Here is a 16,945-nt window from a genome sequence, read left to right as displayed (position 1 = left end):
CCAATGTGTCAGTGGGGTTCAGCACCGCCAGCTGTTCCCCTGCTGTGCAGCCGGCATCGTGTCCTGCAAAAGCCACGCAGACACTTGCTCTTGTACCTTCTGCTCCCCATCCTGGTTCCAGTACCGTCAGCTGGTTCCGGGCAGAGCCTTTGGCTTAGGTGCCTCCCTTTGGTATCCGAGTTCCACCAACGTCAGGTGGTCCTTGGTAGTGCTTTCAGGCACGGGTACCTCCTGCTTAGTAACCGGGTTCCAGTAACGTCAGCTGGTCCTCGGTAGTTCCATTGGCTCTTGGACCTTCGGCTACCCATCCGGGTTCCAGCACCGTCAGCTGGTTCTCGGCAGTGTCTTTTGCTCTTGTACCTTCTGCTCCCCATCCTGGTTCCAGTACCGTCAGCTGGTTCCGGGCAGAGCCTTTGGCTTAGGTGCCTCCCTCTGGGTATCTGAGTTCCACCAACGTCAGGTGGTCCTTGGTAGTGCTTTCAGCACGGGTACCTCCTGCTTAGTAACCGGGTTCCAGTAACGTCAGCTGGTCCTCGGTCGTTCCATTGGCTCTTGGACCTTCGGGTAGCCATCTGAGCTCCAGTTCCATCAGCTGGTTCTCGGCATTCTCTCAGCCTTCTTGTACCTTCTGCTGCATTTCCAAGTTCAAGAGACTAAACACGATGACCCGGAAGACCACCCCTAAGATGACGACGACACCAGAGACGACAACCACCGTGATGACGACGACCCTGGAGACGATGACCCTGAAGACCACCCCGATGACGACGACCCCGGAGACGACCCCGATGACGACGACCCCGGAGACGACGACCCTGGAGACGACGACGACCTGGAAGACCGAGAAGCAGAAGAACAAGAGGCTGCAGAACAAAGAGCAGAAGGACATTAAGCATAACACAAAATATCAGAGCAAAAAATATTATGTAAATTATAAGCAGAAGAAGACTAAGCAGTGTATGGGGGTGAGTCCGTTCCTCCTCGTGGTGCCCCTGGATAAAGCCTGATGCTGCAGGCCAAACTGAACGCGGACAAATGTAACTGTTTTGTGACAGGCAGAACGGAAGGTGTAATCTTCAAACTTTTATAGATAACAACTACGGGAATGCCTGTCACAAATAAGAATATGATGAAGAAGTAGAATATGATGAAGATAATAGTAAAATAAAAAGAATATGAACAATGTAACCCAAAAAATAATAGGTAGAAGATGAAGAAGAAGATGAAGAAGGTGAAGAAGTTGATGTCAAAGAAGCTGATGATGAGGATAATGAAGAAGAAAGCGTGGGAGAAGTAAAAAAGAAGGTGAAGGGCGTGGAAGTAGTGAAACATCAATATCTGACATAAAAAAAAAAAATAACATAGTCAAATTCTTTCTAACGCCGAACGTCATAAAAAAAAAAAAAAAATCCTGCTATTCTATTAGATTGGGCTAAACCTCTGTGCCTTTAATGTCTCCGCCACGTCCCCCAATACATCCTACATTATTCTTAGTTGTTTTCCTTCATGTAGAATGAACCTACAAGTGTATAAAGGGTTTATTTTAATTCCGATATTTTCGTCCCATTGACTTGCATTGGGATCGGGTATCGGTATCGGATTGGATTCCGATACTGTGACGGTATCGGCCGATACTTTCCGATTCCGATACTTTCCGATATCGGAAAGTATCGCTCAACACTATTTATAACACCAGTTTGAAAAATGATTTTAAATTCCGAAATGTCATCAGCAGATGACATGGCTCCCCAAACCATCAATGATTGTGGAAACTTCACACTAGACCTCAAGCAGCTTGGATTGTGTGCCTCTCAACTCTTCTTTTAGGCTCTGGGACCTTGGTTTTCTAAGCTCTAGAGTAAAGTTTTCACAATCAGTAATGGTTTGGGGAGCCATGTCGTCTGCTGGTGTAGGTCCACTTTGTTTTATCAAGACCAAAGTCAGCGCAGCGCAGGAAAGTTTAGAGCACTTCATGTTTCCCTCTGCCGACAAGCTATTTAAAGAGGGAAATTTAATTCTCCAGCAGGACTTGGCACCTGTCTACACTGCCAAAAGTACCAATACCTGGTTTAAAAACAACAGTATCACTGAACTTGATTGGCCGGCAAATTCGCCTGACCTTAACCCTATATAGAATCTATGGGGTATTGCCAAGAGGAAGATGAGAGACACCAGACCCAACAATGCAGACATGCTGAAGGCTGTTATTAAAGCAACCTGGGCTTCCATAACACCTCAGCAGTGCCACAGGCTGATCGCCTCCATGCCACTCCGCACTGATGCAATAATTGATGGAAAAGGAGCCCCACCCAAGTAATGAGTACATTTACTCAACATACATTTCATCAAACAGATATTAGACGTAACAGCTTAAAATAACAGAAATCAACTTCTAAAAGAATGTACTTAGGATGATATGGGTGTCTATGTTTAAAAATTTGAATGGCAGATCATTTGGAATAAAGACCGGAGAAAGAAACAAAAACTCCCGGACATGTGCAGAAATAAAAAGGGACTAAAGGAAAAATTATACATTATAAAATGGCTTTATTAAAATGAATGGCAGGTTAATATAAAATGCAAGAGTGTCCGCACAAAGACAAAAAATCAATAAGAGAAACACCTTGAACTACAAATCAAAATTTTGGAACAGAGACCGCCATAAAGGAAAATAATAAATATAAATAATAGGAAATATAGAATAAATTAAATAAATCACCACAATGGATCCAATGGATCAATAATGCTGTGTCACAAATCAATCCCAATAAGAGCATAATGTGATCACAATACATAAAATATAACACACTGAATCTGAATATAAAAATGAGAATCATATGTTTAGTCCATCTCAAGAAATAAAAAATAAAATTATAAATATAATAATAAATATCCTTAATCAGGAGAGCATATCAAATAAATAAGTACTGCCCACAACAGACAGCATTAATGAAAATACAGCTCGCAATCATGAGGGAGGTAGTGTGTGAGATAAGTGTAGGAAATTAAAAAAAGATAATACCTGGTGGCAGTGGAATGGCGGTCCCCAGTGCACTGTGTAGTGCAGAGCCTGGAACATGGGTCAGCAACCACAAACCGAGTATACGGAAGTATCACCGACACCAAACCCAGGAACTACCAACATTAAATAGCCACACCAGAACCAAAGAGAGGCAGACAAGAGTTAACCCTGACCTAACCAGCATGGAGACGGAACCATTCTGTCAGAGTCATGACAACTACAAGTTTAATGCAACAATTTAAGAGTGCATGACTTATACAAATCCAATACACTCACATAGCATGGCTTCCACAGGGGCATGTAACATTCATGTAGCATGAATACAGGAAGATGACCCCTGAGGAAGCCATAGACGCAAAATGCGAAAATTAAGTTTGAAGTTTATTTCAAGATTAATTTGAAATTGTATGTCCTTAAATAGTGAATCTATTTTATTTGAAAATACTTTTTTTACTGAAAGTTAATCTATTTGTATGTCGTATCGGTTAAACAAAAAGAAAACAACAAAATACTGAATTGTTGTTTTTTTTTTCTACCCCCCAAACAAATTAATAAATTATATTATCCGAAAATGTTGATGGGGACAATTATAAATATAACCTCTTCTTCAAACAACAAGCCTACACAAAATAGGCAGTTGTTATGCAAAAGTACTATATAGTTTTATTGCTCTTCTAATATAAAATGAAAACATGAAAAAAGAAATAGCTTTTTTCAGAAGGCCCTAGATTGGCAGGTCTGCAAGGGGTTAAGTATAAAAATATAATGAAATAATCTTGCATGTTTTATAATGTCTCCTTACCAGTAGAGATGGGCGACCCCGAACAGTAAAGCTCGGGTACCATACCGAACACCTACTGTTTGGGCATGGACTTCACCAGGAAGTCCATTTTACTGTTCGGGTACAGTACCCCGAACACCGGGTGTTTCTTGCACTGTTCTACAGATGACACAAAGAAACACTGGCAGCTCTGATCGGCGGTAAGATTAATACCACTGGTCAGAGAAACGCAGCTCCCACGCTGTCAGATGACAACCTCCGTTCACTGGTGTCGGCTGATGGGACTGTTCATCAGCCACCACCTGCTTTCGCTGTTATTAGTGGCATTATTTTTCCACTCTAATTTGCAAAATAAATCTTGCCAAATCAGACAAGGTGATATTCTGGATTTGTTTTCTCATTTTGATTCACATAGTTGTGGTCTACCTATGATGTCAATTACAGGCCTCTCTCATATTTTTAAGTGGGAGAACTTGCACTATTGATGGCTGACTAAATACTTTTTTTCTCACTGTATCATACCCCCAGCTGTCTGCTTTAGCTTGGCTTGTTGTCAAAAGCAGAGGGGAATCCCAAGCCATTTTTCTTTACATTTTTTAATTAAATAATTAAAAAAACGGCACCTGCTGTTCTTGATAACCAACCTTGCTAAAGCTGACAGCTGAGGGATGCAGCCAGCTGCTGTCAGTTTTGCCTGACTGGTTATCAATAATACTCCCACCAGAGGATGCCTGCTCTTGCTGTTATTAGCAGTAGCAGGCATAGGCTGATGGGGAGTAGTAGTCCCTTCAGCCGACGCCAGTGGAGCGCCCCCACACCGCCGCAGGGCCGAGGGGTACCCGGAGCCGGGCCTCTGGGATCTCAGTCCTGGGGTTGTCACGGTGGCTAGACCCGGTCCGTGGCCCTGTCTGTCAGTGGGGGACGTCCGTTGCAAATAGGTACTGTTAACGGTGGTATGGCGGTGCAGTTGTGGGGTGCAGGTCGCGGTAAATAACGAGGACACCAGGTTGCAGTCTCTTTACCTCTTTACTGAAGATGTGGGAGACCTCAGTCCAGAGCGCTGTTAACTGGGTTTTCAGAGACCGGCCGGTCCAACGACACATCAGGAGCTCTCTTTACAGGTGGGAATCAGTATCTACCTTCTAGCGCTGTGTGTTGTAGTTCTTCCCTGCTGAGCTCCCGGGATAGTCCTCACAACTGTTTCTTTCTGTCTCTATTGTTCCTTCTCCGTCCTCCAGTTGATATGGTAGGACGCACCCGTATGACGGGGTAGGCCTGGAGTTCTTCCGGGACCCTAGAGTCGCCCCTCTCCCACAGCTGCCTCCGTTGTCTGCTTAGGTGTTAAGTGAGACAGCCAACCTGTAGTTAGCTGACCTGCCGTGGTTTGCAATGTACTTAAAGTCTCTTACTTGCTCGGCGTTCCGGCCACCGACTGTTTGCGCCTCAGAAGGATGTTGCCTCGGTCTAACAGCAAGACCCCTTCTGGTATTTCTCCTTTTCTGTATTCCCGTTGTTTACTGGTTAGTTCTGCTCTGAGGAGTCTGCCAGGATCCCATCCCTGACAGGTCCTCTCACTAGCTCTTCCCAGCTACTTCTCCCTGTCTTCCTGTCCAACCCCCAGTTTTACCAGAGTTGTGAGGAGTGGCCTACTAGATAGGACCACCCCCCCTGGTGGCCGGAGTGTGAAGTGTGGTGTGAGTGTACCTGATCAGAGAAACTCCCTAGTGCAATCAGACGCACCATAGCTCCCCGTAGTGGCGGAGCCACAGCACTGCAACAACCAGGACTCTGGGGTGCTGCACCAGTAACCAGAGGTAAACTTTTCCTCTCATAGCTGCGGGCTTACGCTTTCATTTGACATCGTGGGAACCACAGCTTTCTGACCGGCGGTAATGATTTTACCACTGATCAGAGGCAATGCTTGTCGCTCAGTCATGCACATGACAGTGTGGCAAACACTGGATGTTTGTGCGCCCCATTCAAGTAATAGGGGTCTGGGTTCGGGACCCGAACATCCAGGGGTTCATCAATCACTATTTACTAGGATTGTGTTTCGTTCTTGTGAAATACTCACACATACAATATCTCCATATACATTGTATGTCAGATTTCTTTTTTGAAGCTTTACAGTCTTTAGTGACATTCATTCTTAGCTTTGCTCATGCTGAGCACTTTAAATCCTTCACTAAGAGTCTCAGTTTTGAGCCCAGTCTCACACATACGCATTGCACAGTAATGGAAATGTGAAGATATAAGAAAGGCTGTGACCTCTCCTGGAATTGTATGTTTGAAACTTTTGATATAAAACCCCCACACTTGGATTGTAAGACATCAAACGCTTGGCCATGAACTACACACATAAGAGTGAGGGAATCCGCTTAGATGGCTGAGTGATAGGCAATGAACATGGTTTAAAGGCAATAAAATAACTTCAAAATTTATACTTTCATGATTTGTAGTTCATTGATTCTTAAAAAACTGTAATAATATGTAATAATAGGACTGGGGCTACATGGAGACTTTGACTGTAACACAGGCCATACTACAAGTAAATTGGGTAACAATTCAACCTCGACTAGACTGCAACAAGTAAGTTGTAAGAAGTTTGATCTAACTGGGTTTTTCATGCTTTGCCTGTGATTGACAAAATTCTCTAGGGATACATTATCCCTAATGTGACAACTTACATTATGCTCTGATGCTATAGCGGTACGTGTGTCACAGCTAAAGTCGCCATATATCCCCAGCCTAACTGTCAAGTATTCCTAATTATGATAAGTCCCTACTGTGACTAATTGCAAGCGCTTACACAAGGTACTATTATATACAGTAGATGGCTTTATCATATTATTAAATGGTCATTGTACTTTCAGTCAGCATTATCTCATTTCATAGATATTGTTCTACAAAGGCAATTTGCTAACCTCTTTACTCAAAAATAATGTTGTCTTACACACCTAACACTATGTGACTGACTTCTGTCCAACTGGCTGTCCACTGTCTGTTGTCAAGCCCAATCCAGAATAGCAGGAGAGACACTAAAATAGATTTCAGGAAATTGGAGAGCTTCTTTGTTCCTCTGCTCCTGCTCCCCTGTCTGTCAAATTACATAAAGGTAAAACATAGAGGGGGACGTTTTGTTTGAGACCCGATAGCCATTGGAAAATGGCAGGCACATTGCATGCTAAAGTGCTGGAAGAATTGTAAAAGTTGTTGAATTTCGCAATTCACTACCCTCAAAGATCATGAAACATGTGCACTAAATATTGTCACCATTATAACTGAGCATAACTGAGCATGTGCAAACAAAACAGTCCCCCTGTGCACAGCAAAGGGAAAATTATAATTTATTTATTTTGCTCACTTATATAGCGCCATTAATATCACAGCACTTTAAAGATATCATCACTCCTTTCCCAAAGGGGCTCACAACATAAACTCTGTACCTGTATGCCTTTGGCATGTGGGAGGAAACCAAAAGTAACCAGACACAAACATACAAACTCCTGCAGATGTTGTCCTTGGTTCAACTTGTGGGATTTGAACCCATGCCCCCAGATTACAGTGCTAACCACTAAGCCACCCTGCTGCCTAGTATATTACTATAGAAAGCTTTTCATCAAAATTGTGAAACCTACAAGAACATTATTGTAATAAGAGGATAAGCCTTTTTAAATCCCTGTTTATTGTAGGTTTTCAGCAAGTGGGTGGTCCTGCTTAGTGATTCTTCTTTGTATAAGTGTGCATACAAATATAGCAGTAAATCACTGAACAGAACTGCCCATTTCCCACAAATGTATGTTACTGTACTACCTGATTGCAATTGCTTTCCCACAATTGGGCATACAGTTACATTTCAGGTATGGCATTGTCCCAGGAGTTGTCAGTGCCATCCGACTCCGGCTGAACTACACAGCTGAGCTCCTGTTACATGTGCTGGAACCAGAGCTACAGCCAATCTCAGTACTTTAAATCCTCACATGCTGCTATCAATAGTGACAGCGGCATGTGAGGTATTTGGCAGAGCATCACCCTCACAGTGCTATCGATTTTTTCCATGCCAAACGTAGCAAACCAGCAGAATAAAGATAACATGACAAATATACCAAACGGTATATGGTGTTTCAAAAAAAATAAACAAAACATTGAATATCTGCTTTTAGTTAATTTTACCTCTTACAGAGCATAATAAAAATTGATCAAACAGCCGCATTTTCAGAAAAATGGCACCAATAAAACATACAGTTTGGCAAAAAAAAGCCTCATACAGCTCAATAGAAAGAAAATTGTGAAGCCTAAAGAGACTGGGTAAGCACAATTGACTGATCAAACCAAATACAGGTGCTCGGTGCATCATGGCGAGGCCAATCATTTAAATACACCTTCCCATTTTTTTGTTTTTACTCTATTAACCCCCATGTTTGATTAACAGCTCTGACTTTATAGAATCACGGAAAGGAAGAGATAGATGGAAACAAGTAGGTTGGAAGGTGTATATAAATGATTGGTTCCGCCATGATGCACCGAGCGCCTGTACTTGGTTTTAACAGTCATGAAAGAAACCCTGTAACACTCTTAGAATATGGCGGCACAAGATGAAATTATGTTTTCAAAAAGCATATTAACCCTTTTCTGATATATGATGCACTATTACATCATATTTAAGGTCTCTTAGGAGTTGAGCTAGCGTCTTGGTTAACAGACCCTGGCTATGTTACACAGCCATCATCTGCCTCTATCAGCAGTAGTTGGAGAGCAGCACTGTTCCCTGCTGCAAAAGGGGTACTACGGGGAGATAAAAATGTCTTGTATTGCCCTGCACTCATATACTATAACTATGAACTGCTTTTCACTGCTCCCCCTCTTGTCTGTGATGTTACATCACACAGCAGTGCGAAGCTCCCCGCTGTAACAGCCAGCCCAAGAACAGAGGACAAGGTCATGCCTCCTGTTCTATGCAGAGAAACAGATATTATCAGATGACTGGCTAACAGTAAAACAGCATGGAGCTGTACTCTGCTGCAATGTCCTAAACGAGAGGGGTGAGCAGCAAAGAGCAGCTCCTGTCACACCAGCCCCTTAATAATGTGTCCTTGTCTGTCTGCAGTCCGAGGTGAAGGATGTGGCAGCCAGCCCACCGATAGTGTCTCCTTCATTGCAGGGCTACTAACAAGGAGCAGGCCTTGCTCCCTCACCTCAGATTGCAGACAGGGAGACATCAGGATGCTGGCTGCTATGAGAAGCCATGGCAGGCCATGCAGCCATCACGCTCTGTCACCTCAGACTGCAGACAGACATTTTTTGGGGACTGGCTGCTACCTTAAGATGGGCGGCAGGCTACGCTCCTCCCACAAGCCTTTCCTCGAACTGCAGACAGGGAGACATCTTCAGGGGCTGGCCTGAGAGGAGCTGCTCTTCACTACTCACCTCTCCCATCTAGGTCTATACATCATAGCCCTCATATGGCTATGTGGATGGAAAAATAAAAAAGTTATATCTCTTAGAATAAGGCTGAAAATCTCCTGATCAGGAAATAGATAATTGTACAAAAGTAAAAAATAAATAAATATAACCATACAAATACTATATCTTAATAATCATGCTGGGCCAAGGAATAAAGGTAACAGTTTATTTATCCAGCAAAGCAAATATTGTAACATTTTAAACTCAAAGGCAGATTTGTCATTTTGTTTATTTTCTTCCCATTAAGTGTTAATAGAAGTTTGTTAATAAATTTTATGTAACCCAAAATCATGCTACTGATAAATAAACTGAAACTGAAAAAACAAGCCCTCATAGGACCATGTCACTGTAAAAATTAAATAAAAGTTATGGAACACCACAGTAAAAAATAGGTATGTCTTAAAGGGAACCTGTCATAAGATAAACATTATCTAACCTGCACGGCAGCCGCACTTAGCTAAACTCTGTGGGGAGAAAATGAGCCTTATTCCGTCCGGCAGCATTCAGGTTTCTGTCAAGGCGGCGGCGCAGGCACGGGTTCAGTCACGACTCTGAGAATACAGAGCAGTGGCTGTAATCACACCCCTGCCCTTATTGACACTGGCTCTCCAAGGGGTTCAGTAGATAAAACATAGATTATAATGAATCTTTTTTCACAAAACTGTAAATCGATCTACTCAACTTCTCCTGCTCTCCATCATGCTGCCTGCAGATTGGACAGATATTAAATGTGACCAGTTCCCTTTGAATAGAATATTGCCCCATATGTCAGCCACACAATACCCCACCACCACAAAGAATCCACCTTAACTACAACTATACAATTTCACCAACGTAACTAACTTAACTTCATTCTTTCATGAGTTATTTACAAGTTTATGACCACTTATAAAATGTGTTCAAAGTGCTGCCCATTGTGTTGGATTGTCAATGCAACCCTCTTCTCCCACTCTTGACACACTGATAGAAACACCGCAGAAGAAATGCTAGCACAGGCTTCCAGTATCCGTTGTTTCAGATGCTGCACATCTCGTATCTTCACAGCATAGACAATTGCCTTCAGATGACCCCAAAGATAAAAATCTAAGGTGGTCAGATCGGGAGACCTTACTGGCCCACGATGACCAATCCACTTTACAGGAAACTGTTCATGTAAGAATGCTCAGACCTGACACCCATAATGTGGTGGTGCCCCATCTTGTGTGTCAGATCCGAGCATTCCTACATGAACAGTTTCCTGGAAAGTGGATTGGTCATTGTGGGCCTGTTGAATAGCCACAAAGGTCTCCCAATCTGACCCCCTTAGACTTTTATCTTTGGGGTCATCTGAAGGCAATTGTCTATGCTGTGAAGATATGAGATGTGCAGCATCTGAAACAACAGATACTGGAAGTCTGTGCTAGCATTTCTTCTGCTGCTATCAGTGTGTCAAGAGAGGGAGAAGAGGGTTGCATTGACAATCCAACACAATGGGCAGCACTTTGAACACATTTTATCAGTGGTCATAAACTTGTAAATAACTCATGAAAGAATAAAGTTACGTTAAAACCAAGCACATCATTGTTATTCTTGTGAAATTCTCAATAAGTTTGATGTGTCATATGAACCTCTTCCCATTGAAAAAAAAAATTCTTAATTAATTCGAATATGTGAGTGTTCCTATAGGTAGTTCGATAGGAAACATATTGTTAGTAATAGGGATTAGCAAGTCGATTTGCAGGAAACTGGTTCAGTGGCCACATCAGTAATTCTGTGGCCTCTGGACCAGGTCCAGTGAACCTTCTTCCTGCTGGTTATCCCACCGCCTCTTTTGATTAGTTGGGCTGGTGCAACATCATTGTTTGTGAAGCATCATTGCAGTGTCATTTCCCACTGGACCTACTAATCAGAAGAAGCACCGGAGATAGCGACAGGTAGGAAGAGGTCTGCATGGCTCAGATCCCATAGCCATGGGCCACTAGCTTGACTGCTGAACCAACGTCCTGCAAATCTTTTTGCTCAATTCTGGTAAATAAACATAAGTGCAATGCACGTAATGAGCCTGATGAGTATTTGGATATATGCTGATTGTTATATAAATGTATTTACATAGCTGTCTGTGAAAATACTTGCCAGAATGGAGGCCGTTGCATAGGACCCAATCGATGTGCCTGTGTATATGGATTTACAGGTCCTCAGTGTGAAAGAGGTATGTGAATATTTATATTTTGCTTATTTATTATACATTTTGAATAGATAAAATTATGTATTATAAAATAATTTTCCCTGTTAAATACATGGTGGTGCTCCAGTGGAGGGCCACCCCCCATCTACCCTCTAAAAGGGTTTTCATGATGGCACAACTGTATTAATTGTCAAGATTTCATTAATGCCATTGTTTTTGCAAATTAATTTCATACAATTGTAATTACCTTACATTTTGCTATATTATGCCCATGATTTCCACAGCAAGATAAGATGGCTTCCAAGGAATTTTTAGTTGCAAGTTCTGTGGCTATCTCTCGTTACCTTGTTATCTATCTTGTTATACCTGCCATTGCTATATACTTGTGTTTGACCTGGATTGACTATGCAGATTGTGACTTTGCCTAAGGGTACCGTTACACTAAACGACTTACCAACAATCACGATCAGCGATACGACCTGGCTGTGATCGTTGGTAAGTCGTTGTGTGGTTGCTGGGGAGCTGTCACACAGACAGCTCTCTCCAGCGACCAACGATCAGGGGAACGTCCCCCGCCGTCAGCTTCCCGCACTGACTGTGTCGTCAGCGCCGGCCGTAAAGCGGAGCACAGCGGTGATGTCACAGCTGTGCTCTGCTTTACGGCCGGCGCTGACAGTCAGGGCAGGGAAGCTGACGACGGGGGACGTGACAGACATCGGAATGTGTTATGGTTCTCAATGGCAAGAGAACATAGCCCAGCATACATAGGAACTAGCTCTTGGAAGGATGGAAACTTAAACTGACCATGAACTAAACCTGCCGCACAACTAACAGTAGCCGGGTAGCGTAGCCTGCGTTTTATCCCTAGACGCCCAGCGCCGGCCGGAGGACTAACTAATCCTGGCAGAGGAAAATATAGTCCTGGCTCACCTCTAGAGAAATTTCCCCGAAAGGCAGACAGAGGCCCCCACATATATTGGCGGTGATTTAAGATGAAAATGACAAACGTAGTATGAAAATAGGTTTAGCAAAATCGAGGTCCGCTTACTAGATAGCTGGAAGACAGAAAGGGTACTTTCATGGTCAGCTGAAAACCCTATCAATACACCATCCTGAAATTACTTTAAGACTCTAGTATTAACTCATAACATCAGAGTGGCAATTTCAGATCACAAGAGCTTTCCAGACACAGAAACGAAACTGCAGCTGTGAACTGGAACAAAATGCAAAAAACAAACAAGGACAAAAGTCCGACTTAGCTGGAAGTTGTCTGGTAGCAGGAACATGCACAGAAAGGCTTCTGATTACAATGTTGACCGGCATGGAAGTGACAGAGGAGCAAGGTTAAATAGCGACTCCCACATCCTGATGGGAACAGGTGAACAGAGGGGATGATGCACACAAGTTCAATTCCACCAGTGGCCACCGGGGGAGCCCAAAATCCAATTTCACAACAGTACCCCCCCCTCAAGGAGGGGGCACCGAACCCTCACCAGAACCACCAGGGCGATCAGGATGAGCCCTATGAAAGGCACGGACCAGATCGGAGGCATGAACATCAGAGGCAGTCACCCAAGAATTATCCTCCTGACCGTATCCCTTCCATTTGACCAGATACTGGAGTTTCCGTCTGGAAACACGGGAGTCCAAGATTTTTTCCACAACGTACTCCAACTCGCCCTCAACCAACACCGGAGCAGGAGGCTCAACGGAAGGCACAACCGGTACCTCATACCTGCGCAACAATGACCGATGAAAAACATTATGAATAGAAAAAGATGCAGGGAGGTCCAAACGGAAGGACACAGGGTTAAGAATCTCCAATATCTTGTACGGGCCGATGAACCGAGGCTTAAACTTAGGAGAAGAAACCCTCATAGGGACAAAACGAGAAGACAACCACACCAAGTCCCCGACACAAAGCCGAGGACCAACCCGACGCCGGCGGTTGGCAAAAAGCTGAGTCTTCTCCTGGGACAACTTCAAATTGTCCACCACCTGCCCCCAAATCTGATGCAACCTCTCCACCACAGCATCCACTCCAGGACAATCCGAAGATTCCACCTGACCGGAGGAAAATCGAGGATGAAACCCCGAATTACAGAAAAAAGGAGACACCAAGGTGGCAGAGCTGGCCCGATTATTGAGGGCAAACTCCGCTAAAGGCAAAAAAGCAACCCAATCATCCTGATCTGCAGACACAAAACACCTCAAATATGTCTCCAAAGTCTGATTCGTCCGCTCGGTCTGGCCATTAGTCTGAGGATGGAAAGCAGACGAGAAAGACAAATCTATGCCCATCCTAGCACAGAATGCCCGCCAAAATCTAGACACGAATTGGGTTCCTCTGTCAGAAACGATATTCTCCGGAATACCATGCAAACGAACCACATTTTGAAAAAACAGAGGAACCAACTCGGAAGAAGAAGGCAACTTAGGCAGGGGAACCAAATGGACCATCCTAGAGAAACGGTCACACACCACCCAGATGACAGACATCTTCTGAGAAACAGGAAGATCCGAAATAAAATCCATCGAGATGTGCGTCCAAGGCCTCTTCGGGATAGGCAAGGGCAACAACAATCCACTAGCCCGAGAACAACAAGGCTTGGCCCGAGCACAAACGTCACAAGACTGCACAAAGCCTCGTACATCTCGTGACAGGGAAGGCCACCAGAAGGACCCTGCCACCAAATCCCTGGTACCAAAGATTCCAGGATGACCTGCCAACGCAGAAGAATGAACCTCAGAAATGACTTTACTGGTCCAATCATCAGGAACAAACAGTCTACCAGGTGGGCAACGATCAGGTCTATCCGCCTGAAAATCCTGCAAGGCCCGCCGCAGGTCTGGAGAAACGGCAGACAATATCACTCCATCCTTAAGGATACCTGTAGGTTCAGAATTACCAGGGGAGTCAGGCTCAAAACTCCTAGAAAGGGCATCCGCCTTAACATTCTTAGAACCCGGTAGGTATGACACCACAAAATTAAACCGAGAGAAAAACAACGACCAGCGCGCCTGTCTAGGATTCAGGCGTCTGGCGGACTCAAGATAAATCAAATTCTTGTGGTCGGTCAATACCACCACCCGATGTCTAGCCCCCTCAAGCCAATGACGCCACTCCTCAAAAGCCCACTTCATGGCCAAAAGCTCCCGATTCCCAATATCATAATTCCGCTCGGCGGGCGAAAATTTACGAGAAAAAAAAGCACAAGGTTTCATCACGGAGCAGTCGGAACCTCTTTGCGACAAAACCGCCCCAGCTCCGATTTCAGAAGCGTCGACCTCAACCTGAAAAGGAAGAGCAACATCAGGCTGACGCAACACAGGGGCGGAAGAAAAGCGGCGCTTAAGCTCCCGAAAGGCCTCCACAGCAGCAGGGGACCAATCAGCAACATCAGCACCCTTCTTAGTCAAATCAGTCAATGGTTTAACAACATCAGAAAAACCAGCAATAAATCGATGATAAAAGTTAGCAAAGCCCAAAAATTTCTGAAGACTCTTAAGAGAAGAGGGTTGCGTCCAATCACAAATAGCCCGAACCTTGACAGGATCCATCTCGATGGAAGAGGGGGAAAAAATGTATCCCAAGAAGGAAATCTTTTGAACCCCAAAAACGCACTTAGAACCCTTCACACACAAAGAATTAGACCGCAAAACCTGAAAAACCCTCCTGACCTGCTGGACATGAGAGTCCCAGTCATCCGAAAAAATCAGAATATCATCCAGATACACGATCATAAATTTATCCAAATAATCACGGAAAATGTCATGCATAAAGGACTGAAAGACTGAAGGGGCATTTGAAAGGCCAAAAGGCATCACCAAATACTCAAAGTGGCCCTCGGGCGTATTAAATGCGGTTTTCCACTCATCCCCCTGCTTAATTCGCACCAAATTATACGCCCCACGGAGATCTATCTTAGAGAACCACTTGGCCCCCTTTATGCGAGCAAACAAATCAGTCAGCAGTGGCAACGGATATTGATATTTAACCGTGATTTTATTCAAAAGCCGATAATCAATACACGGCCTCAAAGAGCCATCTTTCTTAGACACAAAGAAAAAACCGGCTCCTAAGGGAGATGACGAAGGACGAATATGTCCCTTTTCCAAGGACTCCTTTATATATTCTCGCATAGCAGCATGTTCAGGCACAGACAGATTAAATAAACGACCCTTAGGGTATTTACTACCCGGAATCAAATCTATGGCACAATCGCACTCCCGGTGCGGAGGTAATGAACCAAGCTTAGGTTCTTCAAAAACGTCACGATAGTCAGACAAGAATTCAGGAATCTCAGAGGGAATAGATGACGAAATGGAAACCAAAGGTACGTCCCCATGCATCCCCTTACATCCCCAGCTTAACACAGACATAGCGTTCCAGTCGAGGACTGGGTTATGAGATTACAGCCATGGCAATCCAAGCACCAATACATCACGTAGATTATACAGCACAAGAAAGCGAATAATCTCCTGATGATCCGGATTAATTCGCATAGTTATTTGTGTCCAGTATTGTGATTTATTACTAGCCAATGGGGTGGAGTCAATCCCCTTCAGAGGTATAGGAGTTTCAAGAGGCTCTAAATCATACCCACAGCGTTTGGCAAAGGACCAATCCATAAGACTCAAAGCGGCGCCAGAGTCGACATAGGCATCCGCGGTAATAGATGATAAAGAACAAATCAGGGTCACAGATAGAATAAACTTAGACTGAAAAGTGCCAATTGAAACTGACTTATCAAGCTTCTTAGTACGCTTAGAGCATGCTGATATAACATGAGTTGAATCACCACAATAAAAGCACAACCCATTTTTTCGTCTAAAATTCTGCCGTTCGCTTCTGGACAGAATTCTATCACATTGCATATTCTCTGGCGTCTTCTCAGTAGACACCGCCAAATGGTGCACAGGTTTGCGCTCCCGCAGACGTCTATCGATCTGGATAGCCATTGTCATGGACTCATTCAGACCCGCAGGCACAGGGAACCCCACCATAACATCCTTAACGGCATCAGAGAGACCCTCTCTGAAATTCGCCGCCAGGGCGCACTCATTCCACTGAGTAAGCACAGACCATTTACGGAATTTTTGGCAGTATATTTCAACTTCATCTTGCCCCTGAGATAGGGACATCAAGGCTTTTTCCGCCTGAAGCTCTAAATGAGGTTCCTCATAAAGCAACCCCAAGGCCAGAAAAAACGCATCCACATTGAGCAACGCAGGATCCCCTGGAGCCAATGCAAAAGCCCAATCTTGAGGGTCGCCCCGGAGCAAGGAAATCACAATCCTGACCTGCTGAGCAGGATCTCCAGCAGAGCGAGATTTCAGGGACAAAAACAACTTGCAATTATTTTTGAAATTTTGAAAGCAAGATCTATTCCCCGAGAAAAATTCAGGCAAAGGAATTCTAGGTTCAGATATAGGAACATGAACAACAAAATCTTGTAAATTTTGAACTTTCGTGGTGAGATTATTCAAACCTGCAGCTAAACTCTGAATATCC

The 16,945-nt window shown here is 44.0% G+C and overlaps 1 protein-coding gene across 1 annotated transcript in view; it reads left to right on the top strand.

The window, feature by feature from the left end:
- Positions 1–16,945, top strand: part of FBN2 (fibrillin 2) — a 379,678-nt gene that overhangs the window by 36,907 nt on the left and 325,826 nt on the right. Inside the window, exon 5 of the mRNA XM_077291494.1 lies at positions 11,359–11,454. Within this exon, the coding sequence (XP_077147609.1) occupies positions 11,359–11,454 (96 nt within the window). The remainder of the gene's footprint in view (positions 1–11,358; positions 11,455–16,945) is intronic.

The sequence above is a fragment of the Ranitomeya variabilis genome, chromosome 1 (assembly GCF_051348905.1).
Source record: "Ranitomeya variabilis isolate aRanVar5 chromosome 1, aRanVar5.hap1, whole genome shotgun sequence".
Taxonomy (NCBI): Eukaryota; Metazoa; Chordata; class Amphibia; order Anura; family Dendrobatidae; genus Ranitomeya; species Ranitomeya variabilis.
This window is presented reverse-complemented; position numbering and strand designations above follow the sequence as displayed.